We start from the raw sequence: 17,491 nt of genomic DNA on the forward strand, positions 1-17,491 counted from the left end.
TAGGCCCAAACTCCATACACGTCGCGCTCACTGAGAGCGCCTGCAAGTCCCCTATGCGCTTCACTGAAGCGAGAGCCAGAAGAAACACTGTTTTGAAAGACAAATGTTTCAGGTCTATCGACTGAATAGGCTCGAATGGGGCGCCTTTCATGGCCTCTAGGACCGTGGAAAGGTCCCAAATGGGGACTGAGGGGGGTCTGGGAGGATTCATTCTCTTAGCTCCTCGAAGGAAGCGAATGATCAAATCGTTTCTTCCCAGTGACTGACCCAGCGTTGGCTCAGCAAACGCTGCTATGGCCACCACATAAACCTTGAGCGTGGATGGGGCTCTGCCCTTATCCAGTAGCTCTTGTAGGAAGGAAAGAACCTCCGACACTCCACAGTGTGAGGGTGATATGTCACTAGCTGCACACCAGTTAGAGAACACTGACCATTTCGAGGCATAGAGTCGCCTTGTAGATGGGGCTCTGGCCTGTGTGATTGTGTTTAACACTCCCTCTGGGAGTTTAACGGGTACCCGTTGATGGTCCACGCATGCAGGGACCAAAGCTCCGGGTAGGGATGCCAGATCGTGCCGTTGGCCTGCGAGAGGAGATCTCTCCTCACTGGTATCGGCCATGGGGCAGTGTTCGTCAACCGCATCAGAACCAGGAACCATGCTTGGTTCGTCCAGAATGGGGCCACGAGTAGTACTGAGCATCCACTCTCCCTGATTCGCTCTAATACCTGTGGTAAGAGCATGACGGGGGGAAACGCAGAGCGGGCAGCGGGGCCAGTCGTGGGCCAGTGCATCCCTGCTCTTGGAAAAAAACTCCGGACAATGAGCGTTTTCTTGAGACGCAAATAGGTCTACTTTCGCTTTGCCGAATGTTTTCCACAGCAGTTGGACTGTCTGCGGATGTAGAGACCATTCCCCTGCCGGAACATTGTTCCTGGACAGTCTGTCTGGTCCTATGTTCAAAAGACCCGGCACGTGCGCGGCTTTCAGCGAGCGCAAATTGTGCTGAGCCCAATTCAGCCTGTGAAGGGCTCTGGATCTGACGCCTCCTTGGCGATTTATATAAGCCACCACTGACATGTTGTCCGAACGGACCAGACCATGGTGATCTTTTATCTGGGGATAAAAACGCCTGAGCACGTTGATGACTGCCAGCATTTCCAGGCAGTTTATGTGCAGAAGCTTTTCACGTTCTGACCACTGGCCAAAGACCGGTCTGCCCTCGAGCAGCGCTCCCCATCCCGAGGTTGAGGCGTCCGTGGACACTACCTTCACGCTCGAGGAAATCCCCAGGTTTACACCTGACCGGTACCAATCGGTTACCTTCCAAGGTTTCAGCGCTAAGACGCATTCGTGATCGACCTTGAGGCGAAAGAGACCGCGGCTGCAGCGGGCTGGGGTTGCGGCTGAGAGCTGCGAGCAGACGGCTTTGCGCGGTACACGCGCTTTCAGCCAGAACTGCAGCGGGCGCATGCGAAGCAGACCCAGCTGAAGCACTGATGATGCTGAGGCCATGAAACCCAGCATTTTCTGAAACTTTTTGAGCGGGACCAGAGCACCGCAGTGAAAAGCTTTTGTCATGCGCTGAATGTCCAGTCTGCGCTGTAATGACATATAGTCTGACTGGGAGACAGCGAGCTCTTTGTCCAATTGACTCTGAGACCTAAATTCTCGAGGTGATCGAGTAATATGGTCCTGTGTTCTATGAGCTCTGAGTGTGATCAAGCTAGAACCAGCCAATCGTCCAGATAATTCAACACTCGCATGCCCCGCATTTTCAGGGGTGTAAGCGCTGCGTCCATGCACATCGTGAATACACGGGGTGCCAGGGACAGGCCAAACGGCAGGACTGAGTACTGATATGCCTGGCCCTCGAAGGTGAATCTCAAAAATCGCCTGTGACGTGACGCTATTTGTATTTGGAAATAAGCGTCCTTTAGATCTATTGACATGAACCAGTCCCCTTGGCGAATTTGCGAGAGGATTTTCCTGGTTGTGAGCATTCTGAAACGTCGTTTCATGAGCACTCTGTTCAATTGTCTTAGATCCAGAATGGGTCTGAGACCCCTGTATTTTTTGGGTACCAGAAAATATCTGCTGTACATGCCCCCTTCGCTCTGAGCTTGTGATAACGGCTCTATAGCCCCCTTGCTCAATAGTTTCGCTATTTCGGTTCGAAGTAGGTGTGCTACCTCGTCTTTCACCGTGGTTTCGGTTCGCACAGCGTAACGACGCGGGCGTCGAACGAACTGTAGCGAATAGCCTCTTTTTATAATGTTCAGCACCCACTCTGACACCCCGGGAAGCTTTGCCCATGCATTCACGTGAGTAGCTAGGGGTAAGATGATATTTGGGCTCTGGTCGCGATCTGGTGGCGAGCACAGAGCGCCGTTGTGCTGTAACATGAACGCCGTGCTTGCGGCGTGTGAGACCGGGGGCGCGCTGATGACAGCAGGCAGCCTGCCCGCGCTCTGTTCTCCTATAGCGGTGAGCTGAGAGGCTGGCTAGGAAGACTTTGAGGCCTCGGGCTTCATCGCAACCTTTGGCCGGGCCCGCGTTGAGGGGGGCGGCGGCTGGTAGAGCGAGAGCGAGGACCCTGGCCCTGGGTCTGACGGCGCTGTGGAGCGGCTGCAGCGGGCTGGGGTTGCGGCTGAGAGCTACGAGCAGACGGCTTTTTAGGGCGACCTGCTACGGAGCTGGAGCGATTGGGCAGAAAATGCTTCATGGCCTGCGATGTTTTCTGCACTTCTGCGAATCTGTCTGCGAAGTTTTTGAGAGAGACGGGGGCGTCGAGGAACGCGTAATGCTCCGAGTCCGACATCTCAGAGAGCATGAGCCAGAGGTGTCTCTCAGCCATGGTGAGAGAGACCATGCTCCGCCCTATGGCCTGTGCAGCGGATTTGGTGGCGCGAAGGGCAAGGTCCGTTGCGCTCCTCAAATCTGGTAGGCTAACAGCTTCCGGGCCCTCCTCGTCCATTTTGCGGTGAAGGTTGGCCTGGAATATCTGCAAGATGGCCATGGAGTGAAGTGCAGAGACCGCCTGTCCGGCGGCGGTGTAAGCGCGACCGTGCAGGGATGACGTCGTGTGGCAAGCTTTAGAGGGTAGCGCCATCTTAGCGTGCCGCCCAGCGGAGGGCGGGCAAAGATGGGCGGCTACAGCTTTCTCCACGGGGGGCAGAGAGTGGTACCCCTTGTCCACGGAGAATGCTGCGGACAGGGGGGCACGCACTCTGGCTGAAAAGGGGGCGCCCCAGGACTTAGCGACTTCCTCGTGAAGCTCAGGCAGGAAAGGCGCTGGTCTAGAGGTCGAAGAAACACGGTCCCCTTGGAGAAAACAGCCGTCGAGACGTCAGGCTGCAGGGGCGTCGTCCACTCAAGGCCGAGGCTCTGAACGGCCTGCTCGAGCAGACGCATGAGCTCTGCCTCAATGTTGACCCTTTTCCCCCGATGGCCGGTGAGAGGAGGGTGCGAGATCCGCAGAGCTCGACCAGTCCTCGCTGCCCGACCAGTCCTCGCTGCCCGACGCTAGGAGAGAGCAGCTGTCATCCTCCACAGACACGGCTTCCTCGAAGTCTCCCGTGGCGGAAGCGGTGGCAGACGGCGGCCGCTGTCCGGCGGTGAGAGACTCGACAGAAGCAGGCGAAGCTGGCGGCCGCACCGGCGAGCATTCGCGGGTTGGAGGAGGTTCCGGGACCCGTTGGGCACGGCGCTTTTTACGGCGTGGCACCGCAGCGGGCGAAGGTGCAGTCTCGTTGAAGAATGCCATGCGAGTCCGCAGAGTCACCATGGGCATTAGCTCGCAGTGAGGGCAGCCGCCTTCAGCGAGCGCGAGAGCTGCGTGATCCTCACCCAGGCAGGAAACACAGATGACATGGTGGTCTCCGTCGCTGAGTGGAGCTCGGCATGAGCCACAGGATGTACGAGGCATCTTGAAAAAGACGCTCGGCTCTTTTAGGACACACACAGCAGTAAAAGGATATATACGCCGGATAGCGTGAGCAGGAACGGCGACTGAAGGCGGCGAGATGTCGACCAGCAGCTTCAGGTGAGGGCTCATCCCGCAGAAGGCTTTCTCAAACGGCGCGGCTTCTTCCTCTCGGGATCCAGCGATGCGTGAGCTTCGCTGAAGAGATGAAAAATCAGCTAACCAGCCTCCCGAATGCTATATTTATAGCCCAAGGCCCCACCCGATTCGGCGGGACGTGACGTAGTTGGAGCCCTCATTGGATCAGTCGTCACGAGGGGCCTCTCTCGATAGGCTGCTGCAGTTGCCGCAGAGCAGCCAATGGGCGTGCGAGCTGTCTCGCCCATGTCTGCGTGCTGCCGCAACGCGTTTTACATTAATACAAAAATTAAGGATAATTTTTTGGCTTCAGTATCTCGAGGAAAAAAGTGTTTCCCCATAGCGTAAGCTATTACGCAGTACGAGAGAACCTCTCGTAAGAGAACATCTAATTGTCAGTTTTGTATTGTTTTTTTCATGTTATTTCTTCTTTCTGCAGGAGTTTGACCCCAACGGTTCTCTGTCCTGTGTGTACTGGAATATCAGCGAGTGGATTGTAGATGGTTGTTCTGTTTTAGAGACCAACAGCAGCTACACTGTGTGTTCCTGTGTTCATCTGTCGACATTCGCTCTCATCATGCAAACCAGCCGCCCATCAGAGGTACAAGAACATTTATAGTGAGCATTGAAGAACAGCACAGATTTGGCACTCATGTACTCTGTTTTCTCAGAGCGACTCACTGCTGGACCTGTTGAATTTGGTGTGTGTGATCGTGGGGCTGGTGTTCTTCAGTTTGGCCCTGTTGACCTTTGCCCTTTGTCAGTGGAGTCCTGGAGTGAATAATGTGGCTCGAATCAACATCTGTGTGAGTCTGCTGTTGGCTCACCTTCTGTTCCTGCTCACACAACAGTTCCTGAGCCTCATACGCCCTCATCAGGTGAGAATGATGAAGGAGCCCTACAGCTCAGCAGTCTCACGGAGAATCATCATAACCGTCTCTCATGATCTCCAGGTGTTGTGTGCCGTGATATCAGGTGTGCTGCACTTCCTCTTTCTCTCCGGCTTTGTGTGGATGTTCATTGAAGCTGTGCTGCTCTTCATCTGTGTGAAGAACCTATCACAGATCAGCTCCAAAAAGAGGGAGGTGCTTAGCAGTGGATTCCTGTGTGTGATTGGATATACAGTTGCTCTGGTTGTGGTGGCCGTGTCTGTCGGGCTGCTTCCTGAAGGATACGGCAGCGAACAGTGAGTTTTTTTTTTTTTTGTGTGTTTTTTTTGTGTTTTTTTTGTAAGTTAATTAGATTATAAGGAAATAAAGCAGCTTTTGGAAACAACTAACTTGAAATCCAGCCACAGATAAAAAGGACAGTACAGCCATATCACCCTGTACCCCATAAGAATGGTTGCCCACTGAAGCTAAACAGGGTTAAGCCTGGTTAGTACCTGGATGGGAGACTCCTGGGAAAACCAGGTCACTGCTGGAAGAGGTGTTAGTTAGGCCAGCAGGGTGGTACTCATCCTGTGGTCTGTGTGGGTAGTGACTAACGCCTAGTGATGTCCTTTGGATGAGATGTTAAACCAAGGTCCTGACTCTCTGTGGTCATTAAATATTCCATGGCATTTCTAGTAAAAGAGTAGGGGTGTAATCCTGGTGGCCTGGCCAAATTCCCTCCATTGGCCTTCATCAATCATGGCCTCTTAATAATAATCCCCATGCTTTCAATTAGTTTTATCACTCTCTCTCCTCTCTACCTATAGCTGGTGTGTGATGAGAGCACTTTCGCCATTGTACTGAAGCTACCATCACATCATCCAAGTGGATCTGCACACTGTTGGTGGTTGAGGACTTTGGGTGTACAGTAGTACATAGTAAAGCACTATATAAATGCCTCATTTAATTTCATTACCAGCTTTACTTATTACTAACCAGTGTTTACATAGAGGTGGAGACACTCTGAACAAAGCATGTTAATTAATTACATGAGAAATTTCCCCAACGCTGATCTCATCAGCATAAGTGTCATTCAAATGCATAGATGATAATCCAAACAGCCTGACTATTCAACGACTGGGACAGGGGCTCCACGAGCCATTAAAAACAAAGGGTGAGAGTCTCAGTAATCAGACTCATTTAACTTACAATAGAGAGAACAGGACGGGCAGGAATCTCTTTGCTAGGAACTCTGTTTAACAGCTGATATCATCTATACCTCAAAATGTAAAATTCAATCTACTCTACTTTCTCAGTTTATGTACGATTGTATTGGAACCTTTAACATTTTATAAATTTGTAATACAACAGTTCCCCCTTTGAGAGTTCTAATAACTCTCACAAAATACAAATTTTGACACTTAAAATTTAATTCTTGTAACCTGTGATCGTTACAGGCACATAGCACATGCTCTGTGTTGATTTTCTGTAAATGCATGTTGACACGGAAACAAACATGCAATTAGGGTCCGTGAAGTTCTTACGGGTAATAGTCTTTTCTGGTTGAAACTATAATTTTCTTGTGAGTCGTGTTGAATGAAATAATAACTGTGTTGAGTGTTGAATGAAACACTTGATACTGTGGGATTAATGCTCCAAGAGTTTTTGACCGCCATGTTTGTGCACAAATGAGTCCTAGAATGCAGCCATCGTCTTTGTTTGTGGTAGAAGCTGTGAATTTTGTAGATGTGGAGAGCTTGGGGTGGAGTGTGTATTTTCTCTGATAGCTGGTAGAACATAAACCAGGGTGCATCTGCCGTTGAATTGGCTGGGTCGGATGTTGTAGACAGAAGTTCCACATAAACAAAAAGTGCCAGTCGGTGGAGGAATCATACACCACTGATTTATTGCAAAGTGTTTCGGGAGGGATGGTGTCCTGTGGAGACACCCTTCTGTTTTGATGTTGTGACATGTATTCTTGTTGAAGTGGGGGTGTGCCACCCATGGGATTCCTGCTCTTACTGAAGGCGGGTGTGGCATGCAAACATTCTTTTCAGCAAACAAGGCGTTTTTTGACATATTCATCAGCTCTAAGAATATGTTGTTTCTGTGTGAGTCTACACTTTGTGCGATGTCCATGATGGTTAGTAGTACGACAATCTTGATCATGTTGATGGATGACTGAAGGTTCCATATGTGAGTCTCTGCGTTGTGTATCTATTTATTTATTTTTTCTTTTGTGATAGTTGGCTCGGCAGTGGGTCTAGTTGTTAGAGGTTGTGGCTTCGTACGCAGGTGAGGAGGTTGGTGCATATGGATCTCAGGACAGCCATCAAGTGGTATCTGCACAGAGTAAGAAAGAAAACAAAAGACAGATAGAGCAGTATTTGTTCAAACACTAGGGTTGTATCCTTTTCCGAGTCTGCTATTGTTGTTCCTTCTTTCTCTATTTCTTAATTCCTGCGACACCTAAAGAACAGTGAGGTAAGGATGGACTAGTGGATGGGGAAAGCCTATGAGGGAGTCTTCACCGCAGGGTTGGCCCCCGAAGCCTGTTGCATTCGGTTCTTCCCTGGGCTCCTAACTGGTCCGCGTCCTGTCCTATCCTGTAGGTGGGGGAACAACTTTACAGTGTGACACATGAGTCCAGGTTTTTCCTTCCCTAACACAATACTGCAGCTGCTGTAATCAACATTACTTGATGTGGTCCGTGCCACATAGGCTCTAATGGTTTGTTTCTGAATGACTTTATCATGACCCACTGACCTGGGATGATTGTGTGTCCAACCTTCTGGTGGAGTCTGCCAACACAACTCAACTCTCTCTTTGGCACTCTGTACTGCCTTTGTGAGGTTTTCACAGTACGCGATCAGGGCATCTGAGGCAATGTGTACATCAGCATTTCTAAGATCAATCACACCTGGCATCTGCATTGGGCATCCAGTAATTATGTACTGATCTGTTAGGTGACGCTCTCATACTACACAGTACTGCTGGCAGCGCTTCGACCCATGGTACTCCTTCCTGATGCATTTTGCTTAGCCTGGTTTTGATTGTTCTGTTTGCACGTTCAACCTGTCTTGATGCTTGTGGCCTGTATGGGCAGTGAAGATTCCACTCAATCTTCAACATTCTAGACACTTCCTTGACTACATGTCCTGTCCTTGATCTGAATGAATGCAATCTGGTAATCCCCATCTGGGGATGAAATCAGTGACAAGACATTTAGCAGTATGTGCAGCTGTAGCACGCCCTGTTGGATAAGCTTCTATCCATCTTGAGAACTTGTCTGTTACTACCAAAACATCAGTTTTTTTTCCCTTACAAGGAGGCAACGATATGTAGTCAACTTGCAGGTGACGAAAAGGTCCTGGTGGAGCTGGGGTATGTGTTGCTGCTGGCACATCATTATTTTTCTGGCATGTAACGCATCTCTTGATTGTTTCGGTGGCTACTTTTCTGAATTTTGGATTCCACCATTGATTTGAGAACCTGTGATTCATCGTTGCTGGACCACTGTGACCCAAATTGTGTATTTGTTGAGCCAAATATGGCAGCAGTGATTCAGGAGCGACATACTTTCCCCCTTTGGTCCAGCAGCTGGATGAATCCACAATGGCTCCTTTGTCTAACCATGTCCATGCTTCTGTGGTAGATTTTTCCCTAAACCTAACTAACTGGGGCGTCTCCAAATCGACACCCAATTGATCTTATTACCTGAGGCATCTCCAAATCGACACCAATACCTTTATCTGGAGTGTCTACTAATCGACACCCAATACCTTTATACTCTAGCTCTTGCGTCTTCAGTCGACAACTGGCTGAGTCTTACTCTAACTAACTTGCTTCCCTAAACTAGCTTCCTTCCTAAACTAGCTTCCTGCGCAGGAATAATCGACAAACAGACTCAAGCAAATGTCCTTTAAATGCTTTAATCACGGCCAGGAGATCTTCCAGAGCAGTTCTCAGGGAATCTCTCCCAAGAAGCAAGGCCGGAGGATCTCAGACAAATTCCATTGAGAATCCCACCAGAAAATACGGATACAACAGTTTTTATAGAATCGAGACAACAAATAAGACTAACATGTCACCTTCCTCTGTCACTGGCACAAGCAAACTCTGTTTTTTTGTGATTACTTATCACAAGGTTTGAGAACTAGTCATCTGTCTACTTTCACTTCCCTTAATTTTTATTTATACACACACACACAATCAAAGTCACAAGTTTTTTCCCCAAAGAGATTGGAATCATTTAAAAGCATTGTTCCTGCAAGAAAAACAAATGTTAGTTGATTAATTAAAATCCATCACACTTCATACAGAGGAACGTCTTTGTACAGATCAATTATTGATTCGGGAGGCAGAAATGTCTTCTGTGCTGTACAACCCCAAATCAGAAAAAGTTGGGACAGTATGGAAAACACAAATAAAAAAAGAAAGTAGTGATTTCTAAATGTACTTTGACTTGCATTTCATTGCAGACAATGTGAACACAAAATATTTCATGTTTTGTCTGGTCAACTTAATTTCATTTGTAAATATACATCCTTTCCTGTCATTCAGACCTGCAACACATTCCAAAAAAGGTTGGGACAGGAGCAATTTAGGGCTAGTAATTAGGTAAATTGGTTAAATAATGATGTGATTTGAAACAGGTGATGTCAACAGGTGATTGTAATTATGATTTGGTACAAAAGCAGCATCCAAGAAAGGTCTAGTCCTTTAGAAGCAAAGATGGGCCGAGGATCGCCAGTTTGCCAACAAATACGTGAGAAAATTATTGAAATGTTTAAAAACAATGTTCCTCAAAGAAAGATAGGAAGACATTTGCTTATTTCACCTTCAATAGTGTCAACAGTGCATACAGTGCAACATAATTAAAAGATTCAAGGAATGTGGAGGAATTTCAGTGCGTAAAGGACAAGGGCGCAAGCCTAAGCTGAACAACCGTGATCTCCTATCCCTCAGGCGGCACTGCATCAAGAATCATCATTCATCTATAAGCGATATCACCACATGGGCTCAGGACTACTTTGGCAAACCTTTGTCAAGTACCACAATACGTAGTTACATCCACAAATGCCAGTTAAAACTGTACTGTGCCAAAAGGAAGCCCTATGTTAACAGTGTCCAGAAGCGGCGTTGACTTCTCTGGGCTCGGAGGCATCTGGGATGGACCATCACACAGTGGAAACGTGTACTGTGGTCAGATGAATCAGCATTTCAGGTATTTTTTTGGGAGAAATGGACGCCGTGTGCTCCGGACCAAAGAAGAAAAGGATCATCCAGACTGTTACCAGCAACAACTCCAAAAGCCAGGGTCTGTCATGTTATGGGGTTGTATCAGTGCCCTTGGCAAAGGTAACTTGCACTTCTGTGATGGCACCATTAATGCTAAAAAGTACATAGAGATTTTGGAGCACAATATGCTGCCTTCAAGAAGACATCTTTTCCAGGGACGTCCATGCATATTTCAACAAGATAATTCAAAACCACATTCTGCACACATTACAAAGTCCTGGCTGCGGAGGAAGAGGATACAGGTACTTGACTGGCCTGCCTGCAGTCCCGACCTGTCTCCAATAGAGAATGTGTGGCGCATTTTGAAGCGCAAAATGCGACAACGAAGACCCTGTACTGTTGCCCACCTTAAGACTTAAGGTTTGCAGCAAGAATGGGACAAAATTACACCTGAAACACTTCATCACTTGGTGTCTTCAGTCCCTAAACGTCTTTTAAGTGTTGTGAAAAGGAATGGCAACATTACAAATAGGGCTGGGCGATTTAAATCGCGATATTGTTATGCGCATCTCGTCAGTAAAGCCGGTTCCTTGATTAGTAGTAAATCACCATCACCTGCTTTCAGATGGAGCGGCATTTAGGGCTGATGAGATAATTAAGTGATTAATTTAGTGATGATTGAGCATTATTGAAGACACCTGATGTTAACAAGCAGAATCACTGAAGGAGAAAATCACAAATTGTAAGTTACCATTAAGGTGATGGGTGTTTGCTTTAGTTGGGCTCTAGACCATTATATGTTTAATTTAATATTTACTGTTGTTTGTCTGCTGTTATTGATTTATAACAGTTAAATGAACAAAGTAAAATGTTATCTTATAGTGTTGGTTATGTTTTAACATAATCATGCTGTGATCTGAAAAAGGAAACTTATTGAGATAGTTTGGTTTAACTTGTTAGCAGCAGGTTTGTGATTCTTCAGCCTATACTTATCAGTACTTTACTTATAATTCAAAATATTTAATAAACATTGTTCTGATCAAAAGACATTCAGATAAATTCATTTAGAAACACAGATATCAATAATCAGCCTGTGAATCTCAACAATGGTGACAATAATAAAGCATGTTGCAGTGGCTGCCACCAATCACAACTCATTAATGGCTCCCATCATGCATTGCGGTATGAATAAATTATGATCTGAAATGTCTATGTAATTTACTTTTCCTAATTGAATATTCTGCTCGTCACCATTGTTGAGATGCATAGACTGAATCTTGACATCTGTGTGTGCCTAAAAGAATGATTTTTTTTTAAACAACTTTTAAGAAATCCTTTATATTATATAAAAAATTCTGGGCATTTATGCAGATTCACAGTTATGCTGTAACCAACAACATAAATCAAAGTCAGAAAGAAGGATTTTAATGAGTTCAATGATCAAGCTCAAATGATGATTGTCATAATATAACCAACACCATCAGACCACTTTTTTTTCTTTGTTCAACTGGCAGTTATAAGCCAGATACAACAGCCAAACAAAATCTAAAGTTAATAATATGGGGCAAGAGTCCAACTAAAGCAACCATTGATCGTCATAACGGTGGCTTACAATTTGAGATTTTCTCCTTCAGTGATTCTGCTTGTTAACATCAGGTGTCTTCAATAATGTTCAATCATCACTCAATTAATCACTTAATTATCTCATTAACTTAAACACTCTTGAGTGTGGACTCATACACTCCCAGGAGTGTTAATTTAACACTGGAGTTTTTGCTGTGTACAAAGAGCCGTAGTTAACTGACAAGCTGAGCCATATCGCATTAAATATCGCTGGCGATACGTCTGCAATATTAATGCGATATGGCTCAGCTTGTCAGTTAACTATGGCTCTTTGTAGTAAATGCCGCTCTATCTGAAAGCAGGTGATGGCGATTTACTACTAATCAAGGAACCGGCTTTACTGACGAGATGCACATAACAATATCGCGATTTAAATCGCCCAGCCCTAATTACAAAGTGGTAAATGCTTTACTGTTCCAACTTTTTTTGAAATGTGTTGCAAGAACCAAAATAGGAATTTTGTTTTTATGAAAAAAACAATAAAAATCATGAGGAACACATTAAATTATGTGCTGTTGTATTGTCTGCAATGAAATACAAGTCAAAATACATTTAGAAATGCATTCACTACTTTCTTTTTTTATTTGTGACCTGATCCAGCAAAATGAGTCACAGTGACCCAAATTTCAAAATTGAGATTTTGGTATTAATGGAAAGAGGAGACCATAAGCTTTCAGATGATATCCTAGTCAAAGTCATACCTTGAATGGTTGTAAAGATATACACATTTGAATTATGGTCGTCTGTCCTCTTTTTCCAATTGAAAACCTGAGAAAATCGCTTTTAAAGTTTTTTGCCCTTTTTTTGTTGATATCTTTCAAAATCCATTGCATTTAAAGGGATAAACTATTTATTGTACAGCTTAATTTGACCAAAGACATTAATATATGCTATTAAACCAGGCTGAAGCTCAAATTATTTTAAAGTTTTTATTTTAATTAATAATTTAAAAGGCACTTTTACAAACATTTACTAATCAGAAAGATTGAACAGAGGTGCTACAGTTTTCCTTGAGAGAGGGTGTGTGTGTGTCTCTGTGTGTGTCTCTGTGTGTGTGTGTGTGTGTGTCTGTGTGTGTGTGTGGACATGTTTTTCTACACCGGTGGGGACTTAAACCTGAATGCACACAGACTCATGGGGACTCGTGTCACCGTGGGGACCTAAATTGAGGTCCCCATGGGTACAAAAGCTTATAAATCATACAGAATTAGTTTTTTTGAAAATGTAAAAATGCAGAATGTCTCCTGTGATGGGTGGGTTTAGGGATAGGGGCAGTGTAAGGGGATAGAATATACAGTTTGTACAGTATAAAAACCATTACGTCTATGGAGAGTCCTCACAAAGATAGTGCACCAGACTGTGTGTGTGTGAGAGAGAGAGAGAGAGAGAGAGAGAGAGAGAGAGAGAGAGAGAGAAAGTGAGAGAGAAAGTGAGAGAGAAAGTGAGAGAGGCAGAGAGACAAGGAAACAGAACAAAATAATGTTAGCCTATGCAATCATATCTTTGTGTAGGCTAGTTGACAATAACAGTGTAACACATTCATAACGGAGATACCAACAGTTAAATATTGGGTTAAAATAAATCAAACACATTGTAATGGATTCTCCTTGCAGATAAATACACTCACAGAATAATTGCACTCACTCACATCCTTACACGATAAATACCACAGGACTTTCGCTGTCGCTGTCATCAGAGGATGACACGTCTCCAGATCCAAAACAATCACTGACTAGCCTTAGCCACTCTTGATGACCAGCAGCAGAGCTTAGGTTAGAAGCCTCTAATGAGTTCAACGCTTTTGGCGACTTTGCTCTCTTTTGACAGCGACATTTCTCAAATTAATAATATTTAGTCTTTCTGAGGAGATCTGCTAGCTTGTTTACACATAGCGCTACGAGTCTGACAGGAGGATGGCTGGACCAATCGCGTGCCGGTCAGTCGAAACGGGGCTTCCCATTGACAAATGATCAGCGTTTGTGTACATTTCTAAGCTTTTTGATTGGTTCTATACAACGTGAAACACCATATTTGGAGAGCAGAGACGTTTGAGGGGATTCCCGTGAAATGCTCAGAGGTGACGAGAGCAGTTGAGAAAAGCAATATTCATTTTCAGCGAATGTAGTAAAACTCTGTAAACTTTAATAGTCATTTAAATACCTTTACTCAATTATCTGGACTACGAAACTTTAGGAGATTATTTTTGAATGTCTGTTATTTGAAATTTAGCAAAAAAAAATTTTTTTTTTTAAATCTATTATTTCATTGTTTTTCCACATAATCGGCCCATATCTTAAAATGGAACGTTGCGACTTCCGACTCATTTCGCCAGATCGGGTCACATTTGTGTTTTCCATACTGTCCCAACTTTTTCTGATTTGTACACTTGTACAGTTGCATAGGAACAAGCCTGTTTAGCCGCTACATCAGCAAGAGCATAACCTTTAGCTTCCGTAGAATTAGTTGTGAGATGTGCTTTCACTTTGATCACTATTAATTTTTTTGGGAAGTTTCATGGCAAACATGAGATCTTTCACTAATCCAGTATGCTTAATGGGGGATCCAGCAGAAGTTAAAAACGGTCTGCTTTGCCAAATGACACCAAAATCATGAATTACCCCAAAAGCATACCTGGAATCTGTGTAGATATTTGCAACCGATCCTGAAGCTAGCGTGCATGCTCTAGTTAAGGCTACTAGGCAAGGCAAGGCAAGGCAAGGCAAGGCAAGGCAAGGCAAGGCAAGGCAAGGCAAGGCAAGGCAAGTTTATTTATATAGCACTTTTCATACACAGTGGCAATTCAAAGTGCTTTACATAGAAGAAATTAAAATAATAAAAAGAAATAAGAATAATTAAAACAGTTTAGAAAAATAAAAAAAATAAAATACAGTACAGTACAAACAGTCGGACGAACATTGGCACAGTGCTCATTCATTAAATGCATAGCTAAACAGATGTGTTTTGAGTCTGGATTTGAAAGTGACTACTGTAGGAGCACGTCTGATCTCCTCTGGAAGCTGGTTCCAGCTGCGGCTGGCATAATAGCTAAAAGCAGACTCGCCATGCTTAGAGTGAACCCTTGGTATTTCTAGCTGATATGATCCTAGTGATCTGAGTGATCTGTTGGGTTTATATTCAGTGAGCATATCTGCAATATATTGAGGTCCTAGGCCATTAAATGATTTATATACCAGTAATAATACTTTAAAATCAATCCTAAATTTCACTGGGAGCCAGTGTAAAGACCTGAGGACTGGTGTGATATGTTCATATTTTCTGGTTCTGCTCAGAATCCTGGCAGCAGCGTTCTGTATGAGCTGCAACTGTCTTATGGTCTTTTTGGGAAGGCCAGTGAGGAGTCCATTACAATAATCCACCCTGCTGGTGATGAAAGCATGAACAAGTTTCTCTAAGTCTTGTCTGGAAACAAAGTATCTAATTCTTGCAATATTTTTCAGATGATAGTATGCTGATTTAGTTATTGCTTTGACATGACTACTGAAACTAAGGTCTGACTCTAGTGTCACACCAAGATTCCTGACTTGATGTTTAGTTGTTTGACCCCTAGAGTGTATGTATGCGTTCACCTTGAGAACTTCATCTTTGTTTCCAAATGCAATGACTTCAGTTTTGTCTTTGTTTAACTGAAGAAAGTTTTGACACATCCAACTGTTGACTTCATCAATGCATTGGCACAGGGAGTCAATGGGGCTGTAATCGTTAGGCGATAGGGCTAAGTAGAGCTGTGTGTCGTCTGCATAGCTGTGGTAAGCAATTTGGTTCTTTCTCATTATTTGGCTCATTGGGAGCATATACAGGTTGAACAGGAGTGGCGCAAGAATTGAGCCTTGAGGGACTCCGCATGTCATGGATGTCCACTCAGACTTATAATCTCCTATACTCACATAATAACCTCTCCCATCTAAGTATGACCTGAACCATTTTAGGACTTTCCCAGAAAGCCCCACCCAGTTTTCCAGCCTGTCAAGAAGTATGTTATGATCGACAGTGTCAAATGCAGCACTGAGGTCGAGTAGCACCAGCACTGATAATTTGCCTGAATCAGTATTTAAGCGAATATCGTTTATTATCTTTATGAGCGCTGTCTCTGTGCTGTGGTGCGGTCGGAAACCAGATTGAAAATTGTCAAAGTATCCATTCGAGCATAAGAATTTGTTCAGCTGATTGAAGACAACTTTTTCAATGATCTTGCCTATGAAAGGAAGATTTGAGATCGGCCTATAGTTGCTTAATATGGTCTTATCCATATTGTTCTTTTTCAGGAGGGGCTTGACAACTGCAGTTTTCAGGGAGTTTGGAAAACTCCCAGAGAGAAGTGAGGCATTTACCACTTCTAGAAGATCTGCTTCTAAACTATTTAACACACTTTTGAAAAATGATGTGGGAAGTGTGTCAAGAGCACAGGTTGATGTTTTAAGGTGCTGTACGGTTTCTTCCAAAATTTTGCCATCAATTTCTTTGAAGTCAGACATAGTAACTACTTTCTCAGGTGGTTTGATGGTCTGTCTAACCCCAGGGCAACTCAAGGATGTGCTGATCACCTTTCTGATATTATTGATTTTCTCAGAGAAGAAAGAAGCAAACTCACTGCACTTGTTGTCCGAGAGCATTTCACTGGGAATCTGGCTTGGGGGGTTTGTCAGTCTCTCTACAGTAGCAAAAAGAGTGCGTGTGTTGTTTAAATTACTGTTTATAATATTTGAGAAGAAAGTCTGTCTAGCTTTGCCTAGTTCCATATTAAAAGCATGGATGCTGTCTTTGTAGATGTTATAATGGACTACAAGTTTTGTCTTCCGCCACATGCGCTCTACTTTTCTGCATTGTCTTTTCATATTTTGCACTGCTGTTGAGTTTCTCCAAGGTGCTTTTTGTCTGCCACTCTTCTTCCTGACTTTCACAGGAGCAATATCATCAATTACACTTTTAACTTTTGAGTTAAAGGAATCAAGGAGAAAATCAACAGAGTCTGCAGATATGCTTGGTGTTAAGGATATAGCCTTCATAAATAGTACACTAGTGTTCTCATTTAAGCATCTCTTCTTGACAGACACAGATCTAGCTTCAGTGGCAGGAGAGATCAATATATCAAAGAAAATACAGAAATGATCAGACAGTGCTACATCCTTAATAACAATCGATGAAATGTTTAGACCCTTACTGATAAGTAAATCTAGAGTGTGTCCACGATTGTGTGTGGGTCCATGAACATGCTGAGTCAGATCAAAAGTTTTTAAAACAGTATTGATTTCTTTTGCCATATTGGTTTCTGCATTATCTATGTGGATGTTTAAATCTCCAGCAATGGCAAAACAGTCAAACTCTGATGTAATTGTTGATAACATTTCTGTAAAGTCCTCAGCAAAGGCTGGAGAGTATTTTGGAGGCCTGTAAATAATGATAAGTAAAATGCGTGGAGCACCTTTTAACACAATACCCAGATATTCGAAAGACAAGTAATTCCCAAATGATTTTTGCTTACACTGATAGATATCTTTAAAAAGAGCAGCTAGACCCCCACCTCTCTTAACAGCTCTGCAGACACTCATAAAAGTAAAGTTAGGAGGGGCTGCTTCATTGAGGATTGTTGCACTGCAGCTGTCTTCTAGCCAGGTCTCATTTAGAAGCATAAAATCCAGATTGTTTGTGGTTATTAAGTCGTTGACTAGAAGTGAT

The 17,491-nt window shown here is 44.3% G+C and overlaps 1 protein-coding gene across 1 annotated transcript in view; it reads left to right on the forward strand.

Annotated features, from left to right (window-relative positions):
- The window catches only part of LOC311077837 (adhesion G protein-coupled receptor E3-like), a 30,185-nt gene that overhangs the window by 5,084 nt on the left and 7,610 nt on the right, over window positions 1-17,491 (forward strand). The window contains exons 7-9 of the mRNA XM_084106478.1: window positions 4,501-4,662; window positions 4,733-4,939; window positions 5,015-5,247. Coding sequence (XP_083962604.1) covers window positions 4,501-4,662; window positions 4,733-4,939; window positions 5,015-5,247 — 602 coding nt within the window. The remainder of the gene's footprint in view (window positions 1-4,500; window positions 4,663-4,732; window positions 4,940-5,014; window positions 5,248-17,491) is intronic.

The sequence above is a fragment of the Abramis brama genome (genome assembly GCF_963993115.1).
Source record: "Abramis brama genome assembly, chromosome: 2".
NCBI lineage: Eukaryota > Metazoa > Chordata > Actinopteri > Cypriniformes > Leuciscidae > Abramis > Abramis brama.